The sequence below is a fragment of the Lutra lutra genome, chromosome 2, assembly GCF_902655055.1.
Source record: "Lutra lutra chromosome 2, mLutLut1.2, whole genome shotgun sequence".
Classification (NCBI taxonomy): domain Eukaryota; kingdom Metazoa; phylum Chordata; class Mammalia; order Carnivora; family Mustelidae; genus Lutra; species Lutra lutra.
This window is the reverse complement of record NC_062279.1, coordinates 103,857,357-103,872,712: the sequence shown is the minus strand read 5'-3', so window position 1 is coordinate 103,872,712 and position 15,356 is coordinate 103,857,357. Positions and strand designations below refer to the sequence as shown.

At 38.1% G+C, this 15,356-nt stretch overlaps 1 protein-coding gene across 1 annotated transcript in view; it reads left to right on the top strand.

Annotated features, from left to right (window-relative positions):
* The first annotated feature begins 336 nt into the window (after positions 1–336).
* SLC9B2 (solute carrier family 9 member B2) overlaps positions 337–15,356 on the top strand; it is a 66,927-nt gene continuing 51,907 nt past the window's right edge. The window contains exons 1-3 of the mRNA XM_047718115.1: positions 337–471; positions 12,188–12,322; positions 13,011–13,191. Of these exons, the coding sequence (XP_047574071.1) occupies positions 12,233–12,322; positions 13,011–13,191 (271 nt within the window). The 5' untranslated portion in view covers positions 337–471; positions 12,188–12,232. The remainder of the gene's footprint in view (positions 472–12,187; positions 12,323–13,010; positions 13,192–15,356) is intronic.

The window sequence follows — 15,356 nt, the reverse complement described above, 5'->3', positions numbered from 1 at the left end:
GCCTGCACCCCTGCGCGCCCTCGCCAGGGTCTCGTAGTCGCCGCGGTCCGAGCTCGCGGGGCGACCTTTCCTGGGGACCCGCTGGTCCGGGCACCGGCGGTCCGCCAGGCCAGAACCCAAGACTGAAACACCGCGGGGCCGCGCCGAGGTCTCGGGAAGGGGGCCAGGGGTCGGCCAGGCTTCCCCGCCCGGAAAGGCAGAGGGCGCCTGGGGCGGCCGCGCTGGGCCCAGAGGAATCACTCCTGCGCCACCCGGCCAGACCTTTTTCCGCCGGGCCGCTCCGCGCGTGCGGGGAAGGCGGAGCCTCGGAAGCCCCCGGCACGCCCAGAGCCCGGATATTTGCATATTTCGCAGCCTTGGGCTCCGCCTGGGGAGATGCTCTGTCTGGAGACCCTGCGCGCCTGGCAGGACCAGGCTTCTCCGCAGATATTTTACCCTGTTTCCCACCCTTCCTGCGCTGGAGACCACGAGGTGAGTAGTCCTCAGAGGATACTAAGGGCCCAGAGCGAGTTTTTGTTGTTTGTTTGTGTTTTAGTTCTCAAATGAACTGGAGGGTGTTGCTACTGTGGGATTCGTTAGCATCGCGAAAAGCTGAGAACCCCAGATCCTACTGGCTGGAAATTACAACCACCTACTCAAAGTGCACACTGCCTGTGGCTTTTTTTTAACTTATCAGCCATCGGCTTGTTATCTCACCCTCCACTCTGGTGATTTGTTGCCCTAAAAGATTAATATCAGAAAGCCACCATTTCCTTTAGCCTCCTGTCAAGAAACGGACACCAGTGGACAGAGAGAAGACAACTACCTTATTTAGCCTGGTTAACCTCTGTTTTCACTAAAAGACTGACACCCCACTCCTCCACTCTATAAGGGGAACTCCACCTGAGGTTATTGCTGCTGAAAACTGCTGTCATAAAATTCTGGCTTTCTGTTTCTCTCTAAGAATGAAATATTTCACTCTATTTTTTTAAGACTTTATTTATTTATTTGACAGAGAGCGTGCGCACAAGCAGGTGGAGCAGCAGGCGGAGGGAGAGGGAGAAGCAGACTCCCTGCTGAGCAGGGAGCCCTGTATGGGCTTGATCCCAGGAGCATGGGATCATGACCTGAGCCTAAGGCAGACGCTTAACCAACCATCCAGGCGTTCCTGAAACATTTCGCTTTAGCAAATACCTGTGTGTCTTCTCTGGGCCAAGCAGGCATGGGAACAAGAAATACAAATATGAATTAAATACAGTTTCTGCCATTCAGCACCTCAAAATCCAGTGAATCAGAATATACTGAAGTAATTAGGTACTGTGATTTGTGCTATACTATTGATGTGAGCAAAGTGGTTGATTCACATAATATATTTTCTAGAATATTAATATCTTTAGAATTATAACCCTATTGACTAGAGTTTTGCCTTTGTTTTTTTTTTTTTTAAGATTTCTATAGAAGTGGGAAAAAGTCTGTGATGTAGGTCTGTCTTGGAGCTACTCTAAAAATTGCTGTGCTGCATATAGAAGGTTGGCATTCACATCCATTCCTACCTACATCTAGTATGCCTTCATGTACAGAACAAACTGAAAAATTAAAAACACTTCCTAGACTCCATTCCAGCTAGAGCTCTAGATGTAAAATTAGGGTCTGGCAAGTAGATGAACTTGTCTGAAATTTCAAAAGCAGAGGTAAGGCACAAGCAATCTCCTGCTATTTTTGGCTGTTTGCTATTGGCAGGGAAGGTCCAGGAGATGCCAGTCCTAGTCTTCAGAACTGTGGGTATGGGGAGAGACTGAAGAGCAGCAGTGACAACCAGACTCAGCATTGTCATGTCATATCACCAGCTCTGTGGCTGTCAAGAAGCAGTTGAGGGAAGTGGTGAACCTTATGTTCCTTGTCCAGGCAGCTTCCAGATCCCAGCTCCTTGGAGTCACAGCTACAGTGGTGTTCTTGAACTCCATAGTCCTTGCGAGGCCTTCAGATTGTAGCAAAAATAGTAAATTCTTCAGTGGCTCATTGGTTAGTGTTCTAGATGTCATTCCTGGAGGCCCAGTCTAGAACCTGCACTTCTAGCCCTTTCAACATTCTCTAGCCTTTAAATAATTCACTTAATTCCCTATGTAAATCTTCTTCCTGTTTAAAATACCTGAAGTGGTTTCAATTTCCTATACTGACTGATTAATATGTTTGCTATGTGGCTTCTGTCACATAGCAAATCTCTTCCATTTCTTTTTTTTTTTTAAGATTTTTATTTATTTATTTGTTTGAAAGACAGAGATCACAAGTAGGCAGAGAGGCAGGCAGAGAGAGAGGAAGGGAAGCAGGCTCCCTGCTGAGCAGAGAGCCCGATGCGGGGCTCCATCCCAGGACCCTGGGACTATGACCTGAGCTGAAGGCAGAGGCTTTAACCCACTGAGCCACCCAGGCGCCCCTTTCTCCCATTTCTTTAGATGGGAAATGAAACCATGAGATTAGATTCAGGGGCTTGCAGGTATGTGAATGCCCTCAGTTGGGTTCCACCCTCTGCAGTTGCCACAGACCCCCCCCCAACACACACACATTTGAGTTTGGTCCCTGAAGGTATTTGAGTTTGTTACCCTATGACTAGGTTAACTCTGAATTCACCTGCTCTAATAATGTAACATCAAATACTTCACTTAAAACTTCTACAGAGTATGTTCCGTAACAAAGGATTGTTGAATATCTATTTAGTATTTTCTAGCCCTGTTGATAACTGGTAGGCCAGCGAATCTTGGTCAGCACACAAACACTAATGATAGAACACATCGTTCCTCTGAGAGAAAAGGATTTATAGCTTTTTCCACACAAAGCCTAAGAACATTATATATGGGAAAACAGAGCTACCTATATATGCACTTGTGTAATGAGGGAGTGTTTTAAGTATTTTGTAGTCATGTGTCACACATGTTAAGAAGAGTACAATTATGAGAAGTTTTAAAGAGTTTTTAACAGCCTCCTAAAGTCATTGAGTGTCTCTTATCCATATAATAAAATCTCTTTACCTTTTTTAGAAATCTATTTTATTTATTTTTCTGTAGTTTAGATTAAAAGGCTTGAATTTGGCACTCTTCCTTATCTGTGCTTTTCAGTACAGTATACATATGCTTTTTTCTCAAGGAAAATCTTATGAAAGGAAGATAAAGCATGGGGAGTACTCTATTAATACTGTATTAGGATTTTCTGTGACAGAGGCATTATCACCATTTTACAGTTGGGAAAAAACCTATCCAGACTGGCTAACTAACTTGCCCAAAATGGCCCAATTAGGAGGCAGTGACCCAAGGATTTACATTCAGGGTTTTCATCTCCATCTTCCTCTGACTGCTCCACATGTTTGCAGCATTATGCTCATTATACTCTAATTAATGCAAATGTGCATAGAATTCCCTACATGCACTTTTCCTTTTCTCTCCTCATCCAATGGTGCCCAACAGCCTTGCCCGCAGATTCTATTGGCAATAAGTAAATCATGCTCAGCCCTAAGCCAACAGCTGGCATAAAGGAATGGTGGCACAGAGATTGATTTAGACCAAGCATGATTTATCCCTAGGGGTGGAGAAGGTACACACTGGCATACCTGAGTAATGGCTCTTAGTAGGTAATAGGTTGCATTGCCACACTTGGGAGATTGAATCTTGGAAATTCTGATTTCAGTAGGCCTAGAGGTAGTATTTTAAACTTTGAATTAAATGCATTTGTCCTTGGTAGGGAAAGGAATTAGAAAGCAGAGAAGCAAGTATTGGGTCTCTTCTTACTAAGAATAATTTGCTTGTTTTCATATCTCATTACATAGTGTTTTACTTCACAATGATTCAACCAAATCACTGTACCAGCTAACCAAATAGAACAGCAGTTGTTTTCCTTTGATTACTTGGTCTTGTGTGGTCGGCACACCTAACACTTTCAGATAAGGTCATTTTGTTCCAGGAAACATTCTTAGTCATTTTAGTAATTAATGCAAGGAAATTTTAACTTGACCTTCACTTGACCTGAATTTCTCACTGCTGGGTAGGTATCCTTTTGGGAAATGAACATGAGATCAGAGTTGATTAGCAGAATCCAGAAACTGGAAGGTTTCTGTATGTTCCACACAGACACTATATCAGACTGCGAAACTCCACTTTCAACAAAAGCGATAAACAACAAAGGTAGGAGTTTTTATTGTCATTACAGTGTACTTAATAAAGAGTCGTGGAGATGTTCTTTCAAATGTATGATTATAGCACATACAGTACTCTAGCCACGTATATAAATTCTCATTAAGATTACCCCATCACGTGTTGGTCTGTCCCCAGCTCAGACAAAAAATAACAAGAATTACCAGCCTTTATCTGTGTAATGATTCTTTTACAGTAATTTAGCTGATAGCAATAAGCATATTTTACTTGACCAAGAGCCTGTGGACATTCACAAATTGAGAGTTCTTTTATTTCCTCTAGAATATTACAGAAAGCACTTTTAAACATTTAGATTACTAAAAAAATCCAAAAAAGAGAAGGCTGACTTAACAGACATCTTTCTATATGTGAAAGCATATTTACAAAAGTGGTTTTCAAAATGTGCTTCACTTGCCAGGAGGAATAGGGGTCAGTGAACAGGGCTCCTGCGGCTCCATCTTTATTGGTCCTATGTGTTAGATTTCAGGATAACGTTTTATTTGATGAAAGATTTCTTTACTTAAAAAATATTTGAAAACTGCTGTAGAAGATGTTAGGCTCTTCTCCATCTTCTTAGAAAAACACAAAAACAAACAAACAAACAAAAAAATACCTTAAATTGTAGCATCAGGATTGAGTTACCTAAAATAAAATTAGTAGATTTTATCTCTGAAAAATATTATTACTGAGGAAAGCTGTATCATTTTCTTTTCACTAAAAGTTTAAGAATTATATAGCTTTTAAAAATGTATTTTGAATTGCATAAGAAAATCTTCTTATCATAAACATCCTAACAATGCAAAAATATGGAGAATAAAAATGAAATTCCCTCTAATTCCATTTCCTTCCCCAAAGGCAACTACTATTAACAGACTTTTTCCATTTATTTACATACATGTACATATACTAATCATTCATATTCTTGATCTGTTATTCTTTTTTTTATATATATTATTTATTTATTTGGCAGAGATCACAAGTAGACAGAGAGGCAGGCAGAGAGAGAGAGAGAGAGAGAGAGAGAGAAGCAGGCTCCCTGCTGAGCAGAGAGCCCGATGTGGGACTCGATCCCAGGACCCTGAGATCATGACCCTAGCTGAAGGCAGCAGCCCAACCCACTGAGCCACCCAGGCGCAACTTGATCTGTTATTCTTGATCTACAATTTTCTCTCAAGTTTAGAGGAAGGATTTAGGAGACTGTTCTTTTCAAGTCCACAGCTCTATGATTTTGGTGGCATATGTCCCTAGTATTGCAACATGAAGTGCAAATTAAGCCAATATGGTTTCTAAGCATGTAGGTGAGTTCTGGAGGAAATTCTGTATACTGGGAAAGTTAAAGAGAGGCATAAGTGGCCAACAACCTTTGCATGTGTTTTTAGAAATCTCTTGACCTGTTAGTGGGGAATCACAACAGTCATAACAGCCACATCCTTTGGCTTAGTTCAAAACACATTCTTTGGGGCGCCTGGGTGGCTCAGTGGGTTAAGCCGCTGCCTTCGGCTCAGGTCATGATCCCAGGTCCTGGGTTTGAGCCCCACATAGGGCTTTCTGCTCAGCAGGGAGCCTGCTTCCTCCTCTCTCTCTGCCTGCCTCTCTGCTTACTTGTGATTTCTCTCTGTCAAAACACATTCTTCTATTGAAATCTATATTTGAGTCACAGAACTTTAATTAAATTAACATGATTTACTGAATTATGAAATCTATAAAATTCTACCATTTGACATGAGATAAATTTTTTCTAATATGGTTTATTGTTATGTATTGGTCTGCATAATGCAATATCTTGATTGAGAGCAGAAAAAAAATTTCTTCTGTTTGTAGACACTTTTAGTATTTATCTAAAATGTGCTTTGCCTTCTTACTTCTCAATAACATTTTTTATATACAAAAATCTCTCAAAACATCTTAGTTTAACTGATATTTTTAAAAAGAGAGTTCCTTATTCCTTAGAATCTTAAGGTATATTAAAATGACAAGTTGCCACTTAGCCAATTAATTAATAATTCATAATATGTAAATAATATTTGTCCTGAGAACAGATTAAAAAGTTCCTGTTTCATTTATTTTGTCACCAATGTTGTGTAACCTAAATGGACTGGTAAATTTTGTTGTTTATAATAAATTGTATAACAGTCATAACAATGAGAAAGAGTAAAGCTGAAGATATTACAGGATAGAAAATAAAAATATTTTCTTGTAGGGTATGTTTCCAAACTTATAATTAATTATAGTTATTTATGAGTAGTATTCTAATCAAAATGTTACAGCAAAAATATAAAATAAAATGCAATGATTTGGTAGAAATGACATGAAATCAAAGATACAGATTAAAGAATTCTCTCATTTCACAAATTTTTACACAGTTTTACTATGATACTTGGCTGATACTGTCTGTGTTTATTGAAAATAGTTATTTAGCTTCGCTAGCCTTTAGTTTTCTCATACAAATATTAAAGATATTGAACCAGGTAATTTCTAAAGATCTTTCCAACTTTTATTATCCCATTAAATTGCAATTCTTAATTACTAGGAAACCATCTAGTCTCTCCATATTTCCCCACTTTTTATTTTTTATTCAAGACATCCAAGCACCTCTGTTTAACAGCTTTCTTGAAGCCTTACTGGAATGAAAGATTTGAAAAGACTTTCATGAATACAGTGAAAAAACAATTGTCTCATTTAAATAATATTGTTGAAAATGAAGTATCTCTTTTATTTTTTTTTAAAGATTTTATTTCTTTATTTGACAGACAGAGATCACAAGTAGGCAGAGAGGCAGGCAGAGAGAGAGGAGGAAGCAGGCTCCCTGCTGAGCAGAGGGCCCAATGCAGGGCTCGATCCCAGGACCTGGGATCATGACCTGAGCCAAAGGCAGAGACTTTAACCTACTGAGCCACCCAGGTGCCCTGAAGTATTTCTTTTAAATTAACTTTCTGGATAACTAATACCTATTTTATTGAATACCACATTTTCTAAACATTCTCTTTACATTTCTAGGCCATACTATATACTTTAATGACTCCTAAAACAGAAAATATTAGTACATCATTTTTTTCCCTTTCATCTTCTTGAAGATGTAAAATCATCTTCCTAAACATCTGTTATTATACAGGGGATCCTTCAGGGTAATTCAGGTATGAAGGTTCTTACTGAGAATTCATTTGGTGACAAGTGACAGAAATTCAACTCAAACTGGTAAGGAATTTATTGGCTTAGCTATAACTGAAAAGGAGCTGCTTCCAGGTATATCAACAATGTGGTTATCAATTTGAGGCTTTCCCTTTCTCTCTTTTCATATTAAGACACTTCATTCTTTGGAAGGCTTTTCTGTACATCACAAGGATTGCCAATAGTGAGTCTGGGCTTAGCAAACCCAACAAAAAGAAAGCTCTTTCTCAGTGGTTCCAGTGAACACCTTAAAGCTGACTCTCATTGGCCAGGTGTGGATCACATTCTCATGCCTAAAACAATCATTGTGACTGGGAAAGAAGTTCCCTCATTGGCCAGGCTTGTCCTTATCTTCAGAGCATTGGTAGAGCATGGGGATTGGGAAGGTGAGGAGGACATGAGTTTCAAATGAACCACATGGATGGAGAAAAGAGGAGATGGGGATTATACAAAAGAAAATTAGTATGTTAGAACCAAAAAGCCAGGGAGAAAGAAGCTTGGCAGGCCAAAACTGCAAATATGGAAAAGATATTTATCCCTATGTTTTTGCCTTAAATTTCTATCTTTCTGTCTCCTTCCTGTCAGCTATCACTCATACTGCTCTCAGTTTGCCTCTATCACAAACTCTTCCTACATTTTATTTTATTTTTTTTAAGATTTTATTTATTTATTTGACAGAGAGAGATCACAAGCAGGCAGAGAGGCAGGCAGAGAGAGAGGGAAGCAGGCTCCTCGCAGAGCAGAGAGCCCGAGGCGGGGCTCGATCCCAGGACCCTGAGATCATGACCTGAGCCGAAGGCAGAGGCTTTAACCCACTGAGCCACGCAGGTGCCCCTCTTCCTACATTTTAACTTATAAATCCTATCTTCTGTGGGTTTGTAAAACCAGATGAGCAAAGTCATTTGAGTTGAGAGTTAGTGGACTCAGTGAGTACTTGATAGCTTCTCCATAAGTTAGGAGTATAAACTTTCTACTTTTTAATGGATTTCATGACATATTTTAGACTCTTTAAAAGGTCATTTTTGCATATTCTCTGATTTATTTGCCAAAATTGTCTTCATGGTTGGGGATACACTATTGTAATGTCAAGACTCAAAATTCCCACAAATAGCATATATTGTGCAACATGCCAAGTTTGGGTTATTTACATTAAAAGAGAGTAGAATAACTAATAAAGTAAATTCTCAAGGCTCCAATTTAGCCAATAGTTTATGTCTATTAGAACTTGTTAGCTATTTAAAAATATTCTACATAAATGGCATAATTGGCTGACTTTGGAAATTTAACAAAGGAGTTGATTCTAGTGACATTGCCCAGGAGTTCTTGTATAATTCTACTAGCAAGACAGATGAAGAAATGACAATGATGAGTGTTACATTCACCTTATCAAGAAGCTGGCCTTGAAATAAAGAGGTACTATCAGACACATGAAAAAATGTTCATCATCACTAGCCATCAGGGAGATTCAAATTAAAACCACATTGAGATACCACCTTACACCAGTTAGAATGGCCAAAATTAGCAAGACAGCAAACAACATGTGTTGGAGAGGATGTGGAGGAAGGGAAATCCTCTTACACTGTTTATGGGAATGCAAGTTGGTGCAGCCACTTTGGAGAACAGTGTGGAGATTCCTCAAGAAATTAAAAATAGAGCTTCCCTATGACCCTGCAATTGCACAACTGGTTATTTACCCCAAAGATACAGATGTAGTGAAGAGAAGGGCCATCTGTACCCCAATGTTCATAGCAGCAATGGCCACAGTCGCCAAACTGTGGAAAGAACCAAGATGCCCTTCAGCGGACGAATGGATAAGGAAGATGTGGTCCATATACACTATGGAGTATTATGCCTCCATCAGAAAGGATGAATACCCAACTTTTGTAGCAACATGGATGGGACTGGAAGAGATTATGCTGAGTGAAATAAGTCAAGCAGAGAGAGTCAATTATCATATGGTTTCACTTATTTGTGGAGCATAACAAATAACATGGAGGATAAGGGGAGATGGAGAGGAGAAGGGAGTTGAGGGAAATTGGAAGGGGAGATGAACCATGAGAGACTATGGACTCTGAAAAACAATCTGAGGGTTTTGAAGGGGCAGGGAGTAGGAGATTGGGGGAGCCAGGTGGTGGGTATTAGAGAGGGCACGGATTGCATGCAGCACTGGGTGTGGTGCAAAAACAATGAATACTGTTACGCTGAAAAGAAATAAAAATTTTTTTTAAAAAAAGGAAAGAAAGAGGTAAAAGGCATCATCAAAGAAAATCAATGGGATTAAGTAGTAAATTCTGTAAGACGGGGTGGGGTGGGGTGGGGTGGGGTGGGGGGGGCCCTGTCCTGCTTAATAAGGAAAGCAAAAAGAATCTTAGAGATTTATATTAATTAGGGAAAAGGATTTGGGTGGCTCATAACCAACACTATTGAATGTTTATCATATGCATGGTTGGAACCACTCTTATCTCCATTTTATAGGTAAGGAATTAGTTACAAGGAGGCTAAGAACTTTGGTATATGATGGAACTAGACTACAGACCCACCTTTCTTCAACTCCAGACCCAGCAGACATCACCACTTACTATATGAGGGGTCATTGTCTACATAGAGTAAAGGCCAAGCGCCATGGTTTGGGATATGATATCCTGACCTTCCAGCCTCATTTCCCATTGCTCTCAGCCTCCCAGCACATGCTGCAACAGAGTTTCCCCTTACATCCCACTGGCTTTCATACCTCCATACCTTTAAGACAAGGGTTCTCTGAACCCAATATTTTTTCTGTCAAAATGCCATTCCTTCTCATCATGAGTCTAAATTTTAGAATGAGTTTATAAATTTTAAAAATCATATCTGCATTTATACACATATATATAATTATACATACATGAACTTATTATATATGATATATAATAAAAACCAAACTGAAGGTTTTTTGAGATGCCAAGCTGGCCAACATTGTATTTTATAAGGAAGAAAAATAGTGGTGGTGGTGATAATGATGGTGGTAGTGATGGAAATGATATAATATTCTTTGCAAACATCTTGGCAATTTGTTAATAGAAAATGATTCCTTGAGGCAGGGGTCCTGTCTAATTAATCCTTTTTGGGTTAATCTTTAATTATTAATTAAATTAATACTTTAATTAATTAATTTTTAATTAATCTTTATGGCATAGTGTAGTGTGTAGGACATATTAGGTATGCATATTAGGTATGTGTTGAATTCAATTATCTCTTCTCCCACATAATTTTCTTTGCTTCTACCAGGGTTTATAGTTCATACCTCCATTAAAATATCTTCAAACATGTTGCATTTGGAGTAAGGTTGATTACTAGTAAAAAGAACACTTGACTAACAGTGGTTTCAACAATTGCGTCAAAGTTTGGCATCCTAGATTGATGGAGCAATTCAAGGATATCATCAAGGAACCAGCTCCTCCTATCTTAATTGTCACCCTTAGTGTAGGGCTTTTAATTCTCATGGTTCAGAGATGACCACTGGCCTTCCAGATGATATATCTACATTCTAGGGAGGAAAAAGAGAAATGTTAAAGGACAAAGAGTAAACAGTATGATCCTCAAGAAAACTTGCCTTATTGTCTGGGAATGAAAGCCCTACCCAGGGACTCTCAATTATATCTCATCACACAGAACTGTGACACTTGACCACCCGGAGTTGCCAAAATGAATAGGAATTGGAGTTTTTGACTTTTCAGCCTATAGCATGGGAAGCCAAGGGCAAAGAGATTGAGGTAGTTGTCTATGGAGTCAACTATAAGTCTGTTGTACAGGGTTTTTTTTGGTTACTTCATGTAAGTTTATTTTTCCTGGTATATTGTCAACCTACAGAGAACAAAAATATGTTTTGGTAATCTCCAAATTACCCACAATGACTATCAAGGGACAAGGCATCTAAGACATTGTGGCCCTTCAGTCAATGCTGTATTATTTTCACTTTAATTTAGAAATATGAACATGAAGGAATTAATGATTCTAGTTTCTCTGAAAATGATGGAATCCATAGATTTCTCTTCTGTGACTCATTTCAACATTGAAAAATTGCTTGGAGCTTTCCTGTTTCGTCAATTTGGCCCATTGAAGAGAATAATTTAACAATAATATTGCTTGGCATATTGAAAGAATAACTCAAAAAACAAGGTGGGAGGGAAACCATATAAAAATATTAATAAGGCCTTTATCAAGAGAGGTAAAGGTAAATAAGAATTAGTATAATATATTGCAATCAAAGGAAAGATTAGCAATTGAAAGTTAAGAATAGGGATTCCTGGGTGGCTCAGTCTGTTAACACCTGCCTTCAGCTCAGATCACCATCCCAGGGTCCTGGGAGAGTCCTGCCTCCAGTAAGTAGCCTGCTTCTCCCTCTGCCTGCTGCTCCCCCAGCTTGTGCCTTCACTTGCTTGCTCTCTCTCTCTCTCTCCCTCTCTCTGAAAGATAAATAAATAAATAAATTTTTAAAAAGAAAATTTTTTTGAAAGTTAAGAATAGTCCAATTTAGGGGCGCCTGGGTGGCTCAGTGGGTTAAGCCACTGCCTTTGGCTCAGGTCATGATCCCAGGTCCTGGGTTCGAGCCCCGCATCGGGCTTTCTGCTCGGCAGGGAGCCTGCTTCCTCCTCTCTCTCTGCCTGCCTCTCTGCCTACTTGTGATTTCTCTCTGTCAAATAAATAAATAAAATCTTAAAAAAAAAAAAAGAATAGTCCAATTTAAAGTATTTTAGACATTGAGAGTTCTAAGGGAAAAAATAAGTGCAAGTCACTCATTTAAATTGCTCAAAGTGCTGCTAAATCCATTCATGTAAATCTCCACCTTATTCTATATCTATACTATTTCTCCTTTAAAACAGATCCTATTCCTCTTCCCTGTATCATCTTGCTTCTAATTGTAAGTCATGGGGGATGAAGATAAAGTCATTGAACATGAAGATTTGGAACCATCCTCAGGAATGGATCACACAGCTTCTGCATATCAAGAAATACAGGTAAACCTATGATCAAATGTAGAACATTCTAACCATTTCCTTAAGGAAGGGACTATCTGTTTCCAAATCTATGATACATTTGTGTTCTCTTCATTCTCCATTACTCAGTTAACAATTCTCCCCATTCTTAATACCCAAACTTGTACTGTAGATGTGACTACAAGTTTTCCTGGTAGTCATTAGTATCTAGACCCACATAAGGCTGGAAAAATAGAGAGCCTGTGAAATGCTTTGTGTTCCCAACCTAACCCCTGGAATGGTTCTGGTTTCTCCCCTCTCTCTTTTTATTGCTTAAATTCAAGTAGATGAATGAATTTGAATTTGTTTTCACCACAAATAGTTCTCTTTTTCTGGACCACTTTGATATATTTACCAACTATTGCCTTGAATAAAACCTTAAACAGGCTAATTTTAAACCCAGTACTACAAAACAAAATGGAGTACTATGTGGCTCAAGCATTTATAATGTTACCAATAGGGACTCAATGTTAAATACTCCTAAACATAGTTTTGATTCCAAGCATTTGCTCATTAGCTATTAATATAGTTGTGCATTTCCACTATAAAGTGTTAGCCTTGATTCTCGCAATGGAAATTTGATCTGTGATGTGATGGCTCTAACTATAAAAATGTACAGCAAATATATTGTTTTCTGTATTTAAGGTTTCTTAAATTGCTTTAATAACAGGAGGAAACAGTTACGAACTCCAAAGCAACAGACGCCAAAGAACCAACAGAAGGAAGTAACCTCCTGAATAGCCATGAAAAAAAGCTACAAAAAATACCAACTGAATCAAATAATTTGCAAAGACTAAGACAAACATTTTCTTGTCCCCCACATGGTTTTCTGGATAGAGGAATAACAAATGGTATGTAAATGGTAAAAAATAATTCAGAAAGAGAGGGTAAAAGATAAAATTGTTATAATGAGAGATTCCAAAATAATATGGTTTAAAGGATAGAAAGAAGTTTACTTCTTTCACACATAAAAACTACTGGGTGAACAATTTACTTGGTATTTGGCTCTGCTCCACAAGTCACTGAGGGTCCCATGCTTATTTATGGGTCCACCATCTTCAACATAAGGTTTCCCACAGTGCTGTTGCCACTATCATTGTAGCAAGCAGGGAGAGGAAAAGAGCAGAGATCAATGACATTTTCCTTTCTTGTATCTGAGTAATTTCACAAGATTACATTAGGACTCCAGAAAGAAAAATGATTGAGAAATCACTTGTAATCAGAAAAACACTAAATAAATATTGGTTTTAATTATTATTAAATAATGGAACTAATGTCTGAACAAACACAGCTCAATGTATCCTTTCAAATGAATCCATCATTCTATAAGTAAGGATCCTAGTTTCCAATTCAACTTATTCCAGTATAACTACAATTACCTAAAATATCTGGGGGCTTTTTCTTTGGGAGTTTATCTCAGCACTATTTCAAATATTATCTTTAGGAATGGATTTGGTTTTTTGAGGCAGCCAAACATTATTTTGATAAAAGATGGATGTTCAGATTCAGTAATGCTATTTTTTGTTCAAAAAAGAAAGTTGTGTGTATGTGTATGTGTGTGTGTGTATTAACTTTGTACATTGAAGGATATGTAGTATAGCAGGAAAAAGGAGAAGGTGTTTGAAAATTGTCTATAAAGGCAAATTTAAAGACAATTTCAAAAATTATATTGAGGAATGACAGCACCACTGGAGCATATATATGGCTTCCCAAATAATTATGTTGAAGAACATAACACGTTTGATCTAAAAGTTGTGTTTACTAAAAAATCAGACTCATTTCTTTATTGTTATACTTCATTTGTGGGCTCTGAAAGACATTTTACCCTTCTCAGCTGGAACAATGGAAGCCAAGTATAATGTGTTATATTCTAGCCTCCACATGTGGTTTTAATGAAATTAGGTAAGTTCCAAAATATACCTCAGTTGATAAGGCAACAGTTAATTTAATACCTATTCTGTCCTTTTTATTATTTTTTAAACTTTCACCATTCAAATTATGGCAGATTTCTAGTTTAAATATTTATAGTAAAAACAGATAAGGATTGCATTAAGGAAAGAGTATAATGAATGAAGTGATTTGGAGACTCATTTCTTTAAATTCTATGATCATTGTCCAGAAAGTGGCCTGAGAAGTGGGAACTTGTGATATAAAAACACCTCTTTACTTGTTTTCCTGTGCCTCTGTTCCTGAGGCTTACAAGTCTGCTCTTTTTACCCTTGTACTCCTTCCCATGTCCTTTCAGTGTACTTAAGTATTTTTCTTAAGAAGTAGATCTTACATGTGAAAATATGATTTTCCAAAATCACAAATGAGAAGTAAATTACTAACTGAATTAAATGTGATTTAGAGAAATCTTGTAAATGTACACTTATTATGTATTTAGAACTGCATTTTACATATGAGAAAGGAAAGAAATGTTAGAGGTTTAAAAGAAAAGCGGTCTTGAAGTGGAAAAAAATAATTCACCTTCTGAATTTAGTACAAAACAGGTTTTATTCTGTGATAAGATAAAGTTTAATAGCTGGCAATTCCTCCTTTCCCATTGCACCTCCCATACTACATAGAAATTTCAACTCCTATACCCAAATGGAAAATACAGAGGATTCTTTAGTTATTTCATTGTAATAGCATCATAGTCTACAAAATCTGTAATAATTCTGTGAGGGTTAAAAAATGGGACATTGGATTTGATCTGCAGCAATATGGTAGATGACACTCAATGAACAATCCTATCACTTATGTCAATGAAAACATCTGAAAATAATATTTTAAGTCTTTTAAAATACCTTTTAAAGTACCTGTCATCTGTCAAGAAAACAGGAACTTGTCAGACACCAAAAACAGTATGCCTAGGAGAGATAAATAAGCACTCACATTCGTTTTCACTCTGGAGGCTTCTGCAAAACAACAGCGAACTTGAGATTCATTTTGAGAACCTTGAGAGTATAGGAGGCTATGCTTGAGTCTGCCCAGGTTGGGAGATGTTTCATAGGAGACATCATTCTCCCTTCAC